Raw genomic sequence first — 20,984 nt, forward strand, 5'->3', positions numbered from 1 at the left:
AAGCACAGGGGAGCACTTTTTATAGTCACCTAAATATTCTATGCTAAAAGTGACCTAATCCTCGTCGACGCGATTAAACAATCAGGTTGAGAGCGACGTAAAGTAGCAAAAACAGAGGAACAGAAAAGGAGATGTTACCACAAATTCGCAGATTTTTCTAGTACTCCAGAAATAGTGAAAAAGCAGCTGAAGTAAAAATGAAAAGCTTCCAATTTCGACGGATGCGTTTGTTTCGTACATAGCTTTTCAAATTCCTAAAAGAAGTCTTGCGAGATATTTGTTACGTGCAGGAGATAACCTTTCATCTCTTGGAACTTGAAAATTGACTGGTAGTTTCTAGTATTAGCTGGATATCATTGATGCCACAGATTGGATTGAATGTTGTTATTTTATTTTATTTTCTGCAGATACCACTATGCAATATGCAGGAAAAAAAAGCAAGCTAATTTTTTTTATTTGAACAGTTTTAAAAAATAATGAACTTCTTTGTAAATGCGAATTTAAGGCTGGCGGTCCACATTTATAAAGTTAATGAACAATAAACGTGAAAGTATGGTTGCGAAAGGAGAAAAATAAAAAAGTAAAGGAATTTTCCGGAAGCAGAACATGACCCAATTTCAGGTTCAAGGACTAGAAGTGGAATTGAAGGACCTGTTACCCTTGATACGTTGGGAGGGGAAGACGATTTTGCCACAGATTTTGCTTTCTTGTCTTGTCTAGTCTCGAGGTTCAAGGACGAGCAAGAGTCACGCTTTCGTTTTGTTCTTTTATTTATATTGTCATTCTTATTCGTGACGCCGACAGATAAGACAGCAAATATCCACCCAGAATCGAGCAGTGAAACGACAGAAAACCTAGGTAGAAGATGACCATAAAGCATGGACTGTTTATCTTGACCAGCAGACGATTTTCTACTTCATCGGTCAGTATTCTAATTTTTACAATATTTTATTGAATTGTATTGCTAAATACACCTTAAGTGCTGCAACAAGTGGAACGTAGCCCTTATTGGGTAAATATGCGATATCGCCCGAACTGATTTCTTCCTATATTGAATTTGTGTATTTATTATGACACAGTTTTAGGATCTTCTGTTTGTGTTTTGATGGATATGTTTGAGATATACACACAGTTCATGTCGTGATGTGAAAATAGGGACTTTTGACCTATTGTACCTCTAAAAAATTGCCTTTTTTTAATGGACAGATTTCGATGCTTGATGTTACATAAAATTTGTTCAAGATGCAGAAACAAAAAGTAATGGAAATATTTGGCCCTGAAATGTAACCTCATATCCCTGAAACCTTTTTTCCGTGTGGGTATGAAAAATCACACCTCTGTGTACTCACCCAGAAGGAAACAAAAGGAAGTACAAATGCTGACGGCATCAATCCACTTATCCTAACAAGCCATGAAATTGCAAATAGCTTTCAACTCATGACACCTAATCGAACAATGAAAGGTTCTAAAACAAAAACTTAGGTACTAATCTGATATTCCCTGGACAGATTTCTTCATTTTTACAGAAGAAACTACTTAATGGTAATAATTTCCTGTAGCATTGTCTAACATCTGGAAGATGCTTTGTGTGATGTGGGAATGTTTCATAGCAGAAATTCAACCATTGACGCATAGCCGCACAAACCATTTCCGGTAAGGTTAGGTTAGGTAGGGTCACGTATAGGTTACAATAGTTAAAAATTGGTTTCGAAAAAACTGTGCATAGCCCCACACATCATTCTCGCATAACCTCACAAACCACTTGCGGAAATGTACATTCTTCAGTTACAAAAACACTTTTTTTACACTTGCGGAAACGTACATTCTTCAGTTACAAAACACTTTTTTTTTTAAAAAAAAATTGCAATTACTTTCATCAAAAAAACGTGAATGCACCTTCAAGAATGTTCTGCGAAGCAGGTGGGTTAGTACAAATGTCAAAAATTCACAAAACGAAAAAGTTATAGGTGTCCGGGGACTATCAGATTTTTACCAGCGGCCAAAGTTACTTTTGTTTTATTGCGATTTCATCATGCTATGAATGCAATTTTTACGTGGTTCGATTTCGATATACATCCGTTTACACATTCTGCGGAGTTTTAGCTATTACTTAAGGTTTTGTTCAATATATGCCATCGTGGTTAGGTTAGGCAGGTTAGGTTTGGTTCCCTTAGCATTAACATAAAGTCCCTAAATGCATTCTACGAAGGCTCCGATTTACTTCTACATTCATTCCCATGCTTCTACGATATTTACTGTCGCTTGTTGACGGAGAATATCTTGTCCATGAGAAGTGTGTAAGGTAATTTTCAAGTTGTTTTTTTCAACATAATAAATAACTTTTTTCAAGTCTAAACAGTGCTCATTACCTTAGGGAAGGTTTAAATTCCGTGTGACAATGATTTCCAAAATTCTACGATAGTCTTTGTGCTAGGAGAAATCGTAAAACAATCGGAACCCTTACCGCCCCACAAACCATTCACGGATAGCCCCATGAACCATTCATGGATGGCCCCACGAACCATTATGCACGGTAGCTGACGGATAGTCCCACGAACCATTCACGGATAGCCCCCCAAACCATTTACAATAAGGTTTGGTTAGGTTAGGCAACCATAGTGAGAAAAAAGGGGTTGGAAACACTGACAGGGGCTTATGTCATCAAACGTATGCAGTTCACGTAGCGAAAGCTATGGCAATTGTGCATTGGTGAGATATTTCTGTTGAAAAATACATGATTTCCCGGTCAAATATATTCCACGATGAAAGAAAATACCTCGATGAACGTTGGAAAGCTTGGAGAAATTCATTTCCGTAAGCAGTTTCTTCTGTAAAAATGAAGAAATGTGTCTCCGATATAACAAACTGTTACCACAAATATACATGTCACACATATAAGATAAGTTAATGGTTGGGGGTCATTCCATGCCAAACCATCCAATGGTGGTTGCATGACCATTTTTTAGTACATACGTTTGTACATGTTTCTAGATATCAAAACCAATGTTCAAAAAAAATTATTGTCTTTAGTTCTTCTTCGGCAGCCATTTTTCCAACATGGCGCATGCCTTTTTTTGCTCATGTAGCAGTATACAGAAACCTTAATATTTCAAAAACCATTAAAGCTAGAGACCTGAAACAAAATTCATTGCAAAAGGTTTGATGAAATTTCGCAGATTTTCAATTGTCATACCTTGTAATTTCAATTTATGGTAAGTCAAGTATTAAAACCTTATGTTACTATATTTTCTGAGGCTTTATTTAACCCAAATTTAAAAATGAAAAAGGAAAGACTTCATTATTCTAAGTATGGAATGTAGTTTAACCTTACTTTGCAACGTGAGAAATTAGGTGGCATATGTTACCTCATATTGACCAAAACAAGTTGAATCTAAAAGTTGAGATTTTTCCTGTGAGTTAGGTTCATGAAGGGCTTCCTATGTGCCAAATTTCAGAATTTTTAAAGGGGACCCATCTGAGATATTTAACCCCAAAAACTATCAAAATTCAAGGAACGGCCATGTTTGAGCCCATGCTGTAAAAAAGGGGTGCATTTCTAAGCACTGATATTTTATTTACAGACACCTTGCAGGTAGGTCTACACATGAAAAAAAAATCAAGCCTTGGACTAAACCCCTTCATTAAAAAAAATCAGGCTTAAAAATTCAATTTTTTAACTATTGTTACCCCATTTTCCACCATAACTGTCATACTTACGATGCAATTTCAAGCAAAACATACCTGAATATCGTAGGAAGTATACTTCATTAGCTACAAATTGAATTTTGTTTCAGGTCTCTAGCTTTAATGGTTTTTGAAATATTAAGGTTTCTGTATACTGCTACATGAGCAAAAAAAGCCATGCGCCATGTTGGAAAAATGGCTGCTATAGGAGAACTAAAGACAATAATGTTTTTTGAACATTGGTTTTGATATCTAGAAACATGTACAAACGTATGTGCTAAAAATGATTTTTTCTAAAATGTTCATGCAACCATTTCATAAAAAATTGGTTGATTTGACATGGAATGACCCTTGGTTATATTATCAGAATTTGACCTACTAATCTAGAATATCCTTGGTCGAGAAAATCATGTTATATGTGGTTGCAGGAGTGAAGTGTATATCAAATGGCAAACGAGTTATATAACGAAAACTTAACACTTACAACTCATCAAATATACACCAGGCTCTCTTTTTAAAATACCTTTAACATCTCAAGAAATTCTGAACCTTTGGGTAATATGATTATATGTGCACTCCCAAAGAAGCTGAAATAGTGCAATACAGAATTCACACCAGAATGGGATGCTAGGAGCACCAAACCTGACCTTCCTAACTTACTCATGTAAGCATTCCCATAAGCTGAAGTAACTGTAATAATAATAATAATTTGTAAGTGGGTTGGTTGCTCTTGGTTGTTCTGGCAAACCATATCATAATCATATACATAGACTGTGCAGAAACGTGGTACCACCCAAAAACATTCATGCAAAATATAATCTTCATGAATGATACAAAAATGTCCATTCTCCTTTATCTTCAGGATAAGTGGAATAACATTTTGAATTTTAACAATTAATGGAATAAGTATCTGAAATTGCTCAACAATAATGCTTAATTTCAAAATATAATTTAAGAAATTAGTGGTAATACATTGTAGGTCATTTGGAAACTTTGTAATAATGATTGTAACATGAATTTATTGTGTTAATTCCATGAGATAAAATAATGAAAGATGTGTAAAATTTGGCTAAAATATTACTTTCTCCCATGTTGCAGAATGTTAGTCTAATTTTAACACTATGAATGTCTTTTATGGAATTTTTATTAGATAATTGATTGTGCCTTTGTTCTTATTTGACTACTTAGTATGTTAATTTGTATTTTTGTTATTTAGCAGTGCTTTTTTTGCCACTTTAGGCTAATCACAACAATGAGGATAAATTAAGAATATTTCGGTGTCAAGATAGAAAGTAGACTACTTAATTTGCATATTCTGCATTTCAGCAACTACTAGACAAACTTCGAGTGGCTTTAATAGGACAAAGTACATTTGCTGCTGAAGTCTATAAATTATTAAGAAAGGATGGTCATAAGGTTGTTGGAGTTTTCACAGTTCCAGACAAAGGCAATAGAGAAGATCCCTTAGGTATATGAATCTTTTTGTTAAGAACTATGCTAAAGTAATTAAACTTTTTGGTAAATACTTTTTTCCATGTAAGTCACTGAAAGAATTTTAGCCATGAGTTTTAGTTGAAAGAAGTTATTTTCTCTTTATTTGATTAATACAAATTGAGTAGCGTGACCATAATATTATGACCCAAAAATGGGACATCCCAAGGAGATCAATTTACCCCCCCCCTTTTTCCTAAAAAAATCGGTTAGGCCTGGTCCTAAAAGTATTGTTATTAATAGTGTATTGTTAGTATTTATTAAAGTATGGATCACATAAAGACACATCATAAACAATAAATGAAATATGATTTCCCAATATCAAAATGTATTAATTATTATAATCACTGGAACATGCCTGTGAAACGGAACTATCCCGGTCAAAATGGGGCGTATGGTCACCTAAAATAGAGACATTTCACACACAAAATATAATTGCGATGGTAGGACACTATCGACAATCTAAGAATCCGGTTCAACCCCCATGACTGAAATGATAAGTTTGGTTGAGTATACGTATAACTCTCTATAAGTATTAGAAGGCTAATGTGAGCGGCTCTCACATTGGATGTTGGACTGGCGCAGCCAGGAAATGATGGCTTTTGGGGGTGAATACGCATCCACCTCAAAGTCCAAAAGAGCAGTGTTTACTATCATTTAAAGAATTCCCCAAATAGTATTTTTTTTAAATATATGTGTATTATACGTAACCTAATTAAAAAAAAAATGTTTCGAATAAAACATATTTGGCCGTGTGAAGCCTCCCCTCCAAAAAAAGAATGCTGACTGTGCTGCTGCTTTGATATAAGAGAAAATATTTCTAATTTCTTATTCCAGTTATTTATCGGAGATTCAGACCACCAGGATTTAGTTTCGAGAAACTACTGCAATGATATAGCCTAAGTCGATGGCAAAAAAATGAAGGCAGGGTATTTGCGATAAGGGGTCATTTATTTTACAACAAGGGGGAGGGGTGGCTAGCGAACTAGTGTGTTCTGTCCTACTCTTGATATATTCTTTTTCACTAAGGGACCCCAAATAGTTGCAGGGGGGTCCCAGAGAACTGTGCTACGCCACTGATTATAACATAAAAACTTGTGTATTATAAACTAGAGCCCAGATTTTAGGCAAAATGCCTATTCGTTTCAGATGCTGGTAGAAAAAAATTGAACACAAAAGTACACCGATCCAAAGGTTCTTAACATTCTGAACAATTTCATCTTACGCTGCCTTTTTTGCCTCTTTTGTCATTTCGACAAGGCATTTTTTTAATATTATATTTCTCTTCTTCTATTTGATTTCAAGTTTCAATAACCCTTCTTATTCAAATTATTATTTGTAAATACATTTTAAAAGATTTAAGAAGAATTTAAGTCCTCTTCAATTTTCACTGCCTCTTTCTGAAACTTTACTGCCTTTTTTCGACATACACTGCCTTTTTTTCGACATACACTGCCTTTTTTTCGACATACACTGCCTTTTTTTCAATTTTTCGTTGCCTTTTTGCCTGCTATTTTTAATATTTTTAAGTGCCTGAACATCCGGGCTCTAATGATAACAGCCTGAATGCATGAAATGCATTAACGAAAATTAACCCAGTCAATAAAGGTTTCATGTCGTGTATAATTCCATAAAAGCTGAATTTTGGTCAGTTGTTAGAACACTACTAGTACTGCAAAATCCCAAAAGTGCCCGTCCCTCCTCGTGGCACTTCCCCCCCCAATCATCAGTTTTGTAGACACTCAGTTATTGACCTATATCTCCGTAATCAATGCTCGTAGGCAGGTAATCTTTTTTTAGTCTTAATCCTCATTAGATGGGCTACAAAAAAGATTCTGTTTAATTTTTCGATAATGTTGGTGGTTTTTCCGTAATTTAAAAAATAATCTTCAAAAAGTGAATTTTTTCTAGTACACTTTTCATGTAGTGCCCCAGTGCTTTTGAAGCAAGAAAGATAAGCTGTAAGAGCTGGTTATTCAACTTGACATTCTAACATGATGGATCACACAATTCAGTGTGTCTGCCAGTGAAGTAATCAACAGGTAGGTCAAGAAAGTCAAGGAATTGTGCTTGTGGTCAAGAATTTTTGCTATTTTTTTTAGTGTAGTGAATTTGCATTGTTATGTGTATATATATATAGGGTGGGCCATCAGCTGGTTTCTTTTTAAAAGTGCGATAAAATAAACACCGTTTGTTTTTTTGTTTGTTTGTTGTTTCTTGCTTTATTGCTGACAAGAGTACACCTTCCGATTAGTTATGGAATATAATTTCAATCAAATGGCTGCCGCGGCTCACTTGGCAGTAGCCCATCCTAGCAACCCAATTTTGCAGGACATTGTTGATGGTTTGTGGCTCTATTGCACGAAGTGCCTGAATCGTTTCTGGATTGTCAGCATAACATCGATCTTTAACAGCACCCCACAAAAAAGTCCAACAGCGTCAAATCGCAGCTTCGCGGAGGCCAGACAGCATAACCAAAATGGCTGATTACACGCTCATTGAACTGAGTGTGCAAAAGAGCGATTGTTGGACGTCTTGTGTGGCACGTAGCACCATCCTGCTGGAACCAAAGCTCGCCCACGTCTAAGTCAGCAATTGCTGGAAAAATGAAATCGGTTATCATGCCTCTGTAGCGCTCTCCGTTGACCGTAACGTCGATGCCATCATCATCCTCGAAGAAAAATGGTACAATAAAGCCGCCACTCCACAAACCACACCAATCAGTCACATGCGGAGGATGCAGTGGCCTCCCTACGATGACTTGTGGGTTTTCCGAGCCCCAAATGTGGCAGTTTTGCTTGTTGACATAGCCACCCAGATGGAAATGCGCCTCATCCGAAAAGATGATTTTTTTTTTTTAGCAAAATGGCCGTCATGTTCGAGCTTCTCTAAAGCCCACACAGAGAAATGATAACGAAGTGGGTGGTCATTTTGCTTCAATTCCTGAGTAAGTTGCACCTTGTAAGCGAATAATCCAAGGTCTTTATGCAGAATTCTCAGGCTATTGCGGCTAATGTTCAGTTGCTGAGATCTGTGGCAAGTTGAGGTTCTTGGGTTTCGGCGCACACTTTTGGCAACAGCAGCAATTTTCTGGACTTAGCGCACTGGACGAACATGAGGGTAACTTGTGTTATTACTTAGCATGCCACTCTCACGAACTTCCTTTCAGCAGGCACGGTTGGTGCATTATTTCGTCCGAAATTTCTTTTCAACTTTCGCACTGTTTTGGTAACACAGCACTCACTTTGGAAATAAGTTTTCAATATTTCCTACCGTTGTTCCAGCGTAAAACGGTTCATTTCGTACCGTGGAGATATGCTACTGGTTTCTGTCAAGGTTTTGAGCGCGAATGAGCCGTCAGTGTCAAAATAACGTGTACTTTTAAAAGAAACCACCGGATGACCCACCCTTTACCTGTACTGGGATGTGATAAAATTAGAATATTTGGAAATCTAGAATTATATTGAGTTGTGGTTAAGATTTGTTCACTCTCAGGGTGGCTACTCACTGGGAATTCCAGGAATTCTGCATGAATTATTGGCTCCAGGAATTCTACGTGAATTCTGCATGAATTTTTCCCCGTAGACATGAAAAATTGCAACTTTTATTAATCCAAATCCCATTGAATTTATACATGTTAATACTCTGAGGCAAGATTTTCACAGTTTATTTTTTATTTTTTTATTTTTTTCGAGGAAAGAAATGAAAGGAAAGCTGTGTGGGAAATAATACAGAATTCTCTCAACTCTCAATCAGTTTGCTTTGTTAGTGTCCTTTGCAGAACAATCTACATGACAGACAGAAGATTATTGCAAGATAAGATATCTTGAAGTCGATTAGGTAAATTGGAGTTTGAAATTCTTATATACAATTAACAATTTTTAGTAGATACATATATCCTGTAACATTTGTGACTTGTTTGTAGATGTATTTCATGTTTGAGTATGTGAAATGGCATATATATAACGTTTAATTGAATTGAAGTACGTAGAATTTTTAGATAGACTGGAATCGCACAGACCTTTTATATTAATATATTTGTGTCTATATGTGTGGGTGGTGAGAGGCGGTAATACGTAAGGTTGAAATAGAGAGAACATTATCTCCTTGTAACCTTGAATTTTTGGAAAGTTTGCCTTGAAAATCGAGAATTATACTGGAATTTTATCATGGTTCTAGAGTAGCCACCCTGGCTCTGTTTAAGAATTACATTCTTGTATACGTGAAGTAAAAATATTAAAATAAAGTATTGTGGCCATTCCTCATCCAGGATGAAGTCTGAAGCATCAATTTTTTTACATGCATTAATAATTAAAGTCTAAATCTCTTGTTAAACTACAGCTTCAGTTGTCATCTTGTGGTAGGGGTTTCTCATTAAATAAAAATATGTATTTTCTTAATTTCCAACTATACCTAAATAGAGAGCAATTAAATAAATGTTAAGATAAATGGGGAAAAGGGTCATGATAAAGTCAATTTTGCATTTGTTGTTTTGGTAGACACCCTAAAATTGTTAAATCTGATTTAAAAGGTACTCTTTTTACATTCTATCTTCAGTGGTATGTTTCTCTTGTCACGTCTGTCGAAAACTGTGAGTGGTATGGTGTGATGTTAGATGGGGCAATGGGTAGTAATGGAGGTGAGAGTTAGGGATGGGAAATATTACCAATCCGAGCTGTCCGTTTCCATCCAATCTCTAACTAAAGTCCTGTTGTTGACCCCAGGTGATTGCCACTGAAAAATGTACTCCCTCTGTATACTGCTAATTCCATCATCAGTGATTTGAACGAAAAACATCTGCAAAAAATGTTCTTTCTCTGCCACAAAACTTTTCAGGCTGACTGCCCCCTCCACCACCAAATTTGTCTATCAAACCGACCAAACCGACATGGTCACTATTACTTGATCCCCCTTTACTCCTGCCTGATCCCCTACACCACTACTAAACCCACCAGAAAAAAAGCAAATTTGCATGTGCAAACATCACACCCTCGAAAATGAGCACAGACAAACCCACCCCCAGATGACCCGTGGTCACCAATGACTCTAACATACCCCAAAACAACCGAACTGTAGTTAATTTATCTATACAGGTTGTCTCAAAAGTAATAGCGCAAACTGACACACGTAAAAGTACACTATAATAGAAGCGAAAAAGTCTCAATAAACATGGGTCCGCAAACGAGCCGTTTTCGAGATAATTGAAAATGTGTGGTTACAAGCTGCCACTGACTTCATTGTTTGTAAATGTCATCCTAGTTGGTAAAATGCTAATAATGTGTGCGAATGTGTGGTTAGAAGCCATCACTGATTGCAATTTGTAAACACTGACTGGTTTATTTATCCATCCTGTTTGATTCCCACACCACCTCTCGGAAATGTTCTGTTTTGTAAACAAAGAGCAAACCTCGGAACATGCAAGGAGTAAAGGACTCGGTGTTTACAAAATGCAATCAGTAACAGCTTCTAACCACACATTCACACACATTGTTAGCATTTTACCAACTAGGAAGATGTTTACAAACAATGAAGTCAGTGGCAGCTTGTAGCCACACATTCACAATTATCTCGAAAATGGCTCGTTTGTTTAATAATGTTTACTGAGACTTTTTTGCTTCTATTATCGTGTACTTTCAACTGTCAGTTCGCACTATTACTTATGAGACAACCTGTATATCTATCTATCATGAACTCATTACTGCCGAAATGGATGTCATATCCAAAGGTCTCACCTTCTCCCCAACCAATTGTACCTGTTCTTTGACATCACACCTTTTCCCCAGACCTCTGTTGGCAATATTTCTGGACTATAAACCCCTTCCCTCCAGACGACAACCAACAAAACCCACCCAAGTCTCCTCCAATTTTACATTTCCACTGCCTGTGAGCTCATTCCTAGATGACCTCCACAATGAACCTAACCCCAACCCCTTCCAACAATGAGCTCTTCTAGATCTCTGACACAACCATGACATCAAAATCCTCCCGGCTGACAAGGGGTCCACCACGGTGATCTTGCACTCTCATGATTACCTGGTGGAAGCCACTCGCCAGCTGGCTGACTTCTTCACTTACAAAACCACCATGTTTGACCTATCAACCATACACCTCAATAAAATCTAGGACTTCATTCACACCCGAGGCCCCCCTTGAGGGCTGACAGCCTCCAGTATACACAGATAACCCCCACTTTTTACCCACTGCCCAAAATACACAAACCTGGCAGACCTATCATGTCCAGCTACAACTCACTCACCGAAAGAATTTCAGCCTTCGTCGACTTCCAACTCCAGCCTCTTGTGAAAGCTCTGCCCTCCTACCTCCCTGATGCCAACCACTTCCTCAAAAAAATCAACGTCCTTCCACCTTTTTCCCCTAACACAATCGTAGCCACCATTGACATCATTTCCCATTACAACAAACATAGCTCACTCTCATTGCCTCCACTCCATGGAATTCTACCTCAACAGCAGACCAAAACCCCACAACCCCAGCACTAATTTCCTGGCCCACCTTGTCCTCACATGCAACAACTTCACATTTGAGGACAAGCATTACTTTCACAACCCCTTCATGAACAAACTCAAACAAGAGTTTTTGGAGACCTAATACCTGAAACCTCTCCTCTGGATTTGTTTCATTGATGCCATCTTCATGCTCTGGACACATGGAGAATAATCCCTACCAACTTTCCTGGAGCAACTTTTAACACTTCTGCTCCATCAAGTTCACCATGACCCACTGCACCAACCAAGTCACCTTCCTAGATGTGGACATGTGCATTCAGGAAAGTAATTTGAAAACATCAATCCACTTCAAACCCACCAACCATATGCAATACTTAATCTTCTCCAGCTCCCACCCATTCCACACCACAATAGCCATCTCATTCTCCCTGGCCCTCAGAGGACAACGCCTCAACACTTCACCCAACTCCCAACAGAAATACAACCTTTGCCTACACCAAGCCTTTGTCAACCATGGATATCCTTCCACCCTGGTCACGAAACAAATATTCCAAGCTGCCTCATACACCTCCACCAAGGAACCTCCCACCAACCCCTCTGTACTTGTCATCCAATATCACCCCAACCTCAACAAAATCAGACATACCCTACATTCCCTCCTTCCCATCCTCCACAGTGAACCTGACACCAGAAACATCTTCACCAACAAGGCCAGAGTTGTCTTCAAACACCTCCTCCCCTAACTTCCAAAACATCCTGGTCCACCACAACCTTCAGTCTAAAACCAACTCACCTTGGTCACAAATGTAACCTCTCCATGTGCCTCTCCTGTACCCTCCAGACCCACACTGCCACAGGCAAATTCACCCTCTACCCCAAAGGAACCTGCCATGCCTCTAACCTACCTCTCTCTCTTTTTGTGTTTGTGTAAATATTGATACGTTCTAAAACTAACTTATGTATGTACGCGTCGTATTATTTTACTATTAATATTAACTTAATAATACTCAGCGGTGAACGATGAGACTCGGTGAAGTACACAGACTCCTCTCAGGTACAGGGATAGTGTTAGGCAAAGACAATATTCACAGCAAAGAGAAATAAAACCACATTACTGCCGTATGTATAAACTGAAAAGTTTTATTCTTTATTTATTGCAATTATAATGCAACTATACTTGAGACGAAGGCGAGGATTTCGCTTTGTCGATGAATTGACTCAATTAAAATGCATAAAACTCAATGCGTGGCTATCGGCAAGCCTATGATCACATAGACCTAGCTTGCGCCCCGAACTACCACACCAAGAGATATGCAATGATAACTGAGCCAATATTTGCTTTTTAGCCTTTTATTTCCAAATTAATCTTTAGGCTAACCTTATTATTTGACGTAGAATGGTTGCAGTATTGTGCATATCATCAATGCATGGCTATCGGCGTACCTATGTTCACATAGGCCTAGCTTGCGCCCCGAACTACCATACCAAGATGTATGCACAACACCGAGGAGTTCTTTTTAAGTTTAAAAGCTTCGTCGATCCGTGGCGAAAAAGTGTGATGATTCTTACGCGACATCCTCGCTTTTATACTATTTTCGAGAACACAGATTAAAGTACAGATGAATCATTCACTATCTACAAAAGGATACTATCAACAAAACTGACATCTATACATCTTTAGAAATACAAATTCGTATAGTGCACTCTTGCAAACAAAGATACATTAAATTACCTATAATGTAGCATAAAATACAATAAACGATAAACAAAAGATATATATTACAAACAAGGTGCATTATTACATATAATAACAAAGAAATTACGCTTTCTTTTACAAAAATAAATACATTAGTGACATATCTTCTACTGGTGACGTCACATAAAAATGTGGATCATATCATCATGATATTTTAATTTCTATTTATAATTTTTTAGCTACAACAGCAGCTGCAGATAACATACCAGTATTTAAGTTGAAGGCATGGCGAAAAGGTGGGAAACTATTGGAAGAAGCCCTGAACCAGTACAAAATGGTGGAAGCAGACCTCAATGTTCTCCCTTTCTGCACCCAGTTTATTCCTATGGACATAATAAACTTCCCTCCACTGAAAAGCATCTGTTATCACCCGTCACTCCTTCCACGTCGTCGAGGAGTCAGTGCCATCAGCTGGTAAGCTGCTGCATTCCTGGTGTTAGCAAAATAATTTCTTATTTTGAGTTTTTTTTTCTTTTGGCACAAAAATTCATGCTCTGGTCATTACAGCTCAGGGTTTCTTTCCTCTTAGGTTTCATGTCATTTAATTCTGTGTGTGTGTCAGTAGTGTATTTTGAGTTAACATGGCTATCGTGATTCTGTAATTTTCAAATTTCAACAAGAGAAAGTGCTAGGATTGAGGGAGGGGAAATTTCCTTCTCGTTCACATTTCTGTATTTCGAAGTGATGTAACATTGTGATACCATGATAGACACTTACTTAATGGCTAAAATGCCTCACAAATAGTTACGAAGTCGTATCATAAAAATAAGAAGAATAAGGAATTGACTTCAAATATTCTAGCTTATTTATAAAGGGTAGCAGTATATAATGTGCAATATTTAGATCGGTTAACATGTGAGCATAAAATAATAACGTAAGATTAACTTCGTAGAAATAATTGTTCATGTAATGAAGAAATCTATTTTTTCTTATTTTTTTTTTCTGTATTCTCGCTTGTAAGTTCTGAAAAGGGTGACTGTCGTCATCATTTGAAGCTTACCCCTGTATAGAAGCTGATCAACTGGTCTTTGTCAACAGTTCATTAACAAGTTTGATTCACTACACCAGGGATGGTAATTGTTCAGTAAAATCAGTATTTTTTTATTACTGCAATTTGAATATTTTTTGTTTGTTTTCATATTGTAATTTGAATAATACACGATGGTTCTCAGTGTAAACCAAACATGTGATGAAGGGGCTGAGGAACATCGTGGTAAGGTAGCCATCTTGTAATTAAAGGGTCCCAGGTTCACTACCCAGTGGAGATACATGGCACAATGGTTCGGATCCCACTTTAAACTGCAGGTCCAGTCCCGATTAGCCTTTCTGTGCATAAAATGTACTTAAAACAAATAAGATCAATCAACAGTCATTAAGATTGATTCCAAGCTTTCGATTTCTTCCTGTAACCATCATATATAACTGCACAACTCATGCTAAAGGAAATGGAGACAGCAAAATGACACTATAAGCAGTGGAGAAAACTATTGATAAATGAAATAGTTTATTAATAATTTCCTTTTTCCCACAAAAACAAAGTAAAATGAAGACAAATTTTGCCTTACAGTAATTATATTTTATTCTCACCATCATTATTTTCAAAGGGGAATATTTTTTTTGCCTTAAATGTTTCTGTACAATGATGAAAAATATTGGTTTTGTGTCGGGAATTCTGGATAGTGTAGTGGTAATTCTATTACATTATAATCAAGGGGTCTCAGGTTTTATATCTAATGGAGACACACTGCACAGTGGTTAGGATTCAACTTTAAACTGTAGGTCCAGTTACAATAAGTTTATCTGAGCATAAGATGAACTTCGACAAACTTTATTAGTTTGTTGAATAAAACAAATATGTAAAAGCTAACTACATATTGTCTAGTATGGCACAGTATATAATCGTATCATGCCGAAGGCATGACTCGAACCCGGGGTGCCATAGCCAGATAGTCTAATCACTTCATAAAAAGGGCCCGAGTATGAAAGAAGCTGGAAAGAGCTTCCTTCAAGCAAATGACACCTGCAATCTTCAGCAGATGTAAAAATCTGCTGATACGAATTCTTCTGGAATCGCAGGAAATATAATGCAAACACAGATTTACGCTGAAAACGCCATTATCAAGAGACTCAGTCAATGACCGAAAGTTCGAATTTCATATAAATAGCTCGAGAGAATATTTCTCCCCCCAGTTGTTATTAGAAATCTATCGCGAGAACAGTTCTTGTCTCCCCAAACTATGGGCTAAGTACGATCGGTACGTAAAGTGTTACTGCGGGGAGTGAGCATTAGCGAAGTTTTATTTCACTTTTGGATCTACAGATTCTACAAGATCTTCAAGCTACAGGAAACCAGAGGTAACGAACGTTTCTTTGTTCCCCCTTGCTTATCCAAGTGAGTCCCCACAGGCTGTCGTAGACTGTACTAAAGACTTTGTATGTGATGAACTTCTGTGGCATTTATTAAAATTTTAATTAACAAACTGTGAACAGTATTTTCAGCACATTGTTCTTCCATTTTTTCAGGACATTAATTGAGGGAGACAGCAAAGCTGGATTCTCAGTATTTTGGGCTGATGATGGGCTTGACACAGGACCAATACTTCTTCAGCGAGAATGTGATGTAGATCCAAATGATACGGTCGATACATTATACAATAGGTTCATGTACCCTGAAGGAATAAAAGCAATGGTATGATGTGTTTTCTAATGGACGGGAGAAGACTCGTGCATGTTGTGTTGTGATTGTCTCTTATTCTTCTGGTGTGAGGTGTATTCTCTCAGGTAAATGGTTTTATTTTGGTAAACTAAGTAGAAAAACCAGGCTTCCCACTCACATTGGAAAGCCAAGAAAGTCCTGACTTTCATGAAAGAAAATCTTCAAAAATGTGGGAAATTAAAGAAATATAAAATATGCATGTGCAGTGAATATGGATTTTTTAAACACATTTGTAAACTCCAGTTTGATATAACAGTTGTTTGTCAGCAAAAATAAATACTTATAAATATGGTGTTTCTAGTGGCTGGGACTGTTGCTTTGATATTTTCATTAAAATAAATACTTTGTCAACAGAGCTAATGTAAGTTAAAATGTTAGAGATTCATCTGAAAAATTATTTGAAAATACCTGAAAAAGCCAGGGAATTTGTTTTGACGAAATGAGTGGGAACCCTGAAATTTGATGGATTGTTTTTCCTATTTTTTACCTTTAATTTAATGGTTATATTAACTTTGCAATACAGTGGAAGTTTGATTATACATTTTTCTGTCTTATATATTTATCTTTCCTTGCTCCGATGCAATAGAATTTTATTTTTCAAACAATTTTCGTGAATTCCACACTTTCCAACCTTTTAAGTTCCTGAGCCACAGGTTCCCTGAAGAACGTCAAATCAAGGTTCCATTGTGTGTAAAATATGTTAATTTTAAACTTAAATAAGAGTATTTTCTTCTTAACAGCTTTAAAGATTTTGTACACAAGAATTTCAAGCTAACAGTACTTTTTAAGCTGCGTTATGCAAGAAAGTTGTAGATAAGGATTCAAATGTAGTATCTTGTACTATTTAAGTAATGTCTGTCACATGTACATAACATATAACAATTAATTTAATTCACAAAGTATTGAGATTGATGATTAATTCACATGCACAGTCCTGTAGCTGTGGAATGGTGTGAATGTAAAAGTATAAGTGAATGTACTAGATTTAACAAGCTCTTAAACTCATTGACAAGTAACAATTGGTTGAAAAAATGTGTGGTATACATTGTATTTCTGAAATTATAATGGACATTTGCATGAATGTGTTTGGTACTAAACAAATTAACTCTGTGGGAATATAGCACAGGAAAAAAAAATACTTGGAGCAGATACATTAACATTTTTGCTATTTGTGCTTTTTTTTTCTCTAGATTTAGAACAATATAATGTGCTGCCTTTAGGTAATTACTGTAATCTACTTCAAGGGTACATTTGGAATATTAAGAAGTATAACATGAATAGGTAACTTGCCTAAGTTTACTTAGCATACTATTGTTCCTGGTCACTGACAGAGTTTCTTGGGAAAACAAGGGAAGCGGTTAATTGAGTTGTCTTATTGGTACGCAAATGGCAGCATAGTTAGGATTGTCACAGGGTAACAAATGAAGAGTGTATATGGAAAATGCATTGTAACAGAGGTTAGGGTGGTAGCTTAGGTGCTTACAGTAGTAGCATAGAATGCTGAAGTTCCATATTCAAAACCTATTTGATTGCATTGTAGTATTAAAATTTTTCGTTCATCAGGCAAAGGCTGTAAACATGGTGGCTGATGGGACTGCACCAAAAACACCACAACCAGAGGAAGGTGCATCTTATGAACCAGCTCTCAATAAAGAAGAACTGCAACAGGTGAGATCATTTTCTTCAAGTGTGCATGACTTATTATTTTATCACAAACACTTAATGATTTGATTTTTGTTATTTAGCGTTGCTTTTCTGTCATTTTTGGCTACTCACAATGAAGGATGAGTGATGATATGATGAAGTTGAAGGAAGACTCTCATAGAAAACCCATGCCCAGGCTGGGATTTGAAACCGGGACCCCTGGTGTCACAGTGCATTGCGATAACTACTCTTGCCAGAATTTCAGTTTATTTAATTTAGTGTATTAAAATAATAGTGCATAAGCAGTAGTTTCATCCTAGCAAAGAATGCTAAGTATGAGCCTAGAAATGAAACCGTACAATTTACTATAATACCGTATTATTTGTTTGAAAGAGCTTAGTTGATAGCACTTTCAACCAAATCCAATAAGAATTGCACGAAGAGGTTCAAGCATTCAAGTCACGGAAATCTGATAATAAACAAAAATGATAAATTGAAGTGGTAAAATTCCAGTATATCTATCAATGATCAGTAACTTCTCTCCACATTTTTTTTTTCAATTTTTTCTTATAAAGTCAAAATTTGAATGATAGGTTAAACTTTTAAATCTGAATTTTTTAAGACATCAACTTCTTTACACATATATGATTAAAGATTTGATTACCAGTTATTGATTGAGCAAAAGAGTCAATCATTGCTTCATGCTAAAAAACACACAAAACAAATAAACAGCACGATACAAAACAGTTTAGCAGTTTGTCCAAGCTTTTGATTGAGTCAGTCGTGATCATGAGCAAATTGTGGAATTTAGAGATCATAATATTTTATTGTTAGAAAAAGTAAAACAATGTTGTTAATTCTGGTAATAAGTTGACATTTCTTCCTCTATGTAAATACACCCAGATATATTTGGTAGAATATATAGCTGTTTGATTGCAGATCAACTGGTCTCTGCCAGCCGAGAAGCTTCACAATTTCATCCGTGGCATGGACAGTGTACCTGGTGCATGGACCATTCTTGAAGGCAAGAAAGTGAGGTTCTTTGGTTCATCACTTTGGTCTGGTTCTGTTCCGGAAGGTTCAAGAATAGCCATAGAGGGAATCAGCTCTGGAGGAATAATTCATTCTGGAGGTCTGCTGTTAACAGGAAGTGATGGGAAAATGGTGGGCATATCAAATGTAGACATACATAGATAGCTTTTCCAAGTTTATTTTGGTTTGAAGTTCTTTCTCAATGTGGTGGAACTGATACCACAATAAAGCATGTCTCTGTGCAGCAGTGACAAAGTTGAATAATGTGTAGTGGACCTCAACAACTTATCTTAATAACATTTTGCTCAATATGATCGATAAACGATAAAAACCATAAAAAATTCTAGCGTCACTTTCACCAGTAGAGGGTTCAACTAAACTGAATTATGTGGCATTGTACTGAATGTGTTTATTATTGGTCCATGTTCCTTAATGGTAAGAGACTGTAACATCCTCCTTCATTTCTCTAGCTGAATGTGACCCGATTGTCCATGGATGGAAAGATGATTCAGGCTGCTCATTTTGGGAAGACTGAAGAGTCCCAGGAAGCAATTGAGTTAACTGAGACTGAGAAGGAAATGGGAGAAGTTTTGAGGAAGATCTGGGCAGGAATTTTGAACATTGAAATATTTCCATGTACAGATTTCTTTGGATCAGGGGCTGGTTCAATGGATGTAGTAAGGTAGGAAAGTCTCTTCAATCGTGATTCACATGTTGCTAAATCATGTCACTGTTCATAACAAATGTTCATGTTGCTTTTATTTGAAATACAATGGTGTGCGGTGTTGATGCTAATGATTAGTGAACACATCAAAAAGATCATAGCTATTTTTTTTACTGTAAGAATTTGACAGTATTGTTTTATTTCGGTAAACTAGAAATATAAGGCATCAGCAATATTATATTCCCATGAATTATTATTAATGTTAGAACTGAAATATTGCATGTTGATTGTGCCATGCTATTCTACCATTTATGAGCTTTCCTATTAATACATAGATGCATTTATTTGCTATATTTTTAAAGATCTGGCACTTTTATCAGCAAGCAATTTGGGTATTCAGTATGTCAGTAGAACTCTTAAAATATCTTTCTTTCACATAAACAATTCTTCATCTGTATATTTTAGAGCCTGTGTATTACAAAAATAAATTTACCCATTGCTAGGGCCACATTTAAGGGAACAACATACAAAAGTGTTTCTAAATTGATAAGTACTTACTTTTGTTAATCTGTTGGTGTAGGTAGATAGTTTGGATGAATTTAATTAAGCAAAGAAATCTCTTTTTAGGGTGACCATTCACAAATAGCTCTTGCAATTTCAGTGTAACTGGCAGCTTCTTTTTTTTATTTATTGTATATTTTTTTTAAGTCCACTTGATGCACAGATAGTCTAATTGGGAATGGACTTACAGTTTAAAGTTAGATCCGAACCACTATGTGCGTTTACTGGGTATTCAATGAAGGACCCCTTGATTGCAAGGCAGCTATGGCATCAGGCACCTCATAACTGACAATTGTGATAGAGATTGAGAAATTTCAATGTTTTGCAAGTTTCTGATTTAATTCTGTGATATTTTGCAGAAAAACAGAAATCTTGCATTACTTTGCGAATGAATTTCATGCGTATTTCATCAATGGCATCCTAAATTGCATCACTTCTTTAAATTTTGCATGTTGTGAATATTCAATGTCCCTACTCATACTGAACTTGGAACATATTAGTTTTTACAGTTTATCTGTTGCATCTTAAAGGATATGAGAGAAATATATTTCTTTTTAGGTTGGTCGAGGAAGTGAAGGAGAAACTAGGAATATCTCTACAAAATGAGGATGTTTTCATGTCTACCACATTTGGTGCTTTTGTTCAAGCAGTGGCTGTGAAACTAAGGAACAGTGATAGTTCAGGTTCCAAAGAATTCCTCTACAGTGCCATTGAGATGAATGTTAACAACATGGACATCAGGTTCCCTTATCAACTCTTTATTAATGGAGAATTTGTTGATACAGATTCAGGGAAGGCTCTTGATTCTGTGAATCCAGCAGATGAAAGTGTAATATGCAAGGTAAGGCAAGGAAGTTAGTTTTTTCTTAAGCAGTGTTTTCATAGGTTTTATTTTAAACTGTGTAGTTAAATAGAACTAATTATTAAAATTCTTTGCTATTGTCTGTGTTACCACAGCATTCATATCAC

At 36.5% G+C, this 20,984-nt stretch overlaps 1 protein-coding gene across 1 annotated transcript in view; it reads left to right on the plus strand.

The window, feature by feature from the left end:
• The first annotated feature begins 365 nt into the window (after nt 1–365).
• LOC145985408 (mitochondrial 10-formyltetrahydrofolate dehydrogenase) overlaps nt 366–20,984 on the plus strand; it is a 38,075-nt gene continuing 17,456 nt past the window's right edge. Inside the window, exons 1-8 of the mRNA XM_083119399.1 lie at nt 366–922; nt 5,011–5,152; nt 13,578–13,812; nt 15,922–16,087; nt 17,678–17,782; nt 18,698–18,922; nt 19,261–19,472; nt 20,574–20,856. Of these exons, the coding sequence (XP_082975525.1) occupies nt 866–922; nt 5,011–5,152; nt 13,578–13,812; nt 15,922–16,087; nt 17,678–17,782; nt 18,698–18,922; nt 19,261–19,472; nt 20,574–20,856 (1,425 nt within the window). The 5' untranslated portion in view covers nt 366–865. The remainder of the gene's footprint in view (nt 923–5,010; nt 5,153–13,577; nt 13,813–15,921; nt 16,088–17,677; nt 17,783–18,697; nt 18,923–19,260; nt 19,473–20,573; nt 20,857–20,984) is intronic.

Source organism: Lepisma saccharinum, chromosome 3 (genome assembly GCF_977018435.1).
Source record: "Lepisma saccharinum chromosome 3, izLepSacc3.1, whole genome shotgun sequence".
In the NCBI taxonomy this organism is placed as follows: Eukaryota; Metazoa; Arthropoda; class Insecta; order Zygentoma; family Lepismatidae; genus Lepisma; species Lepisma saccharinum.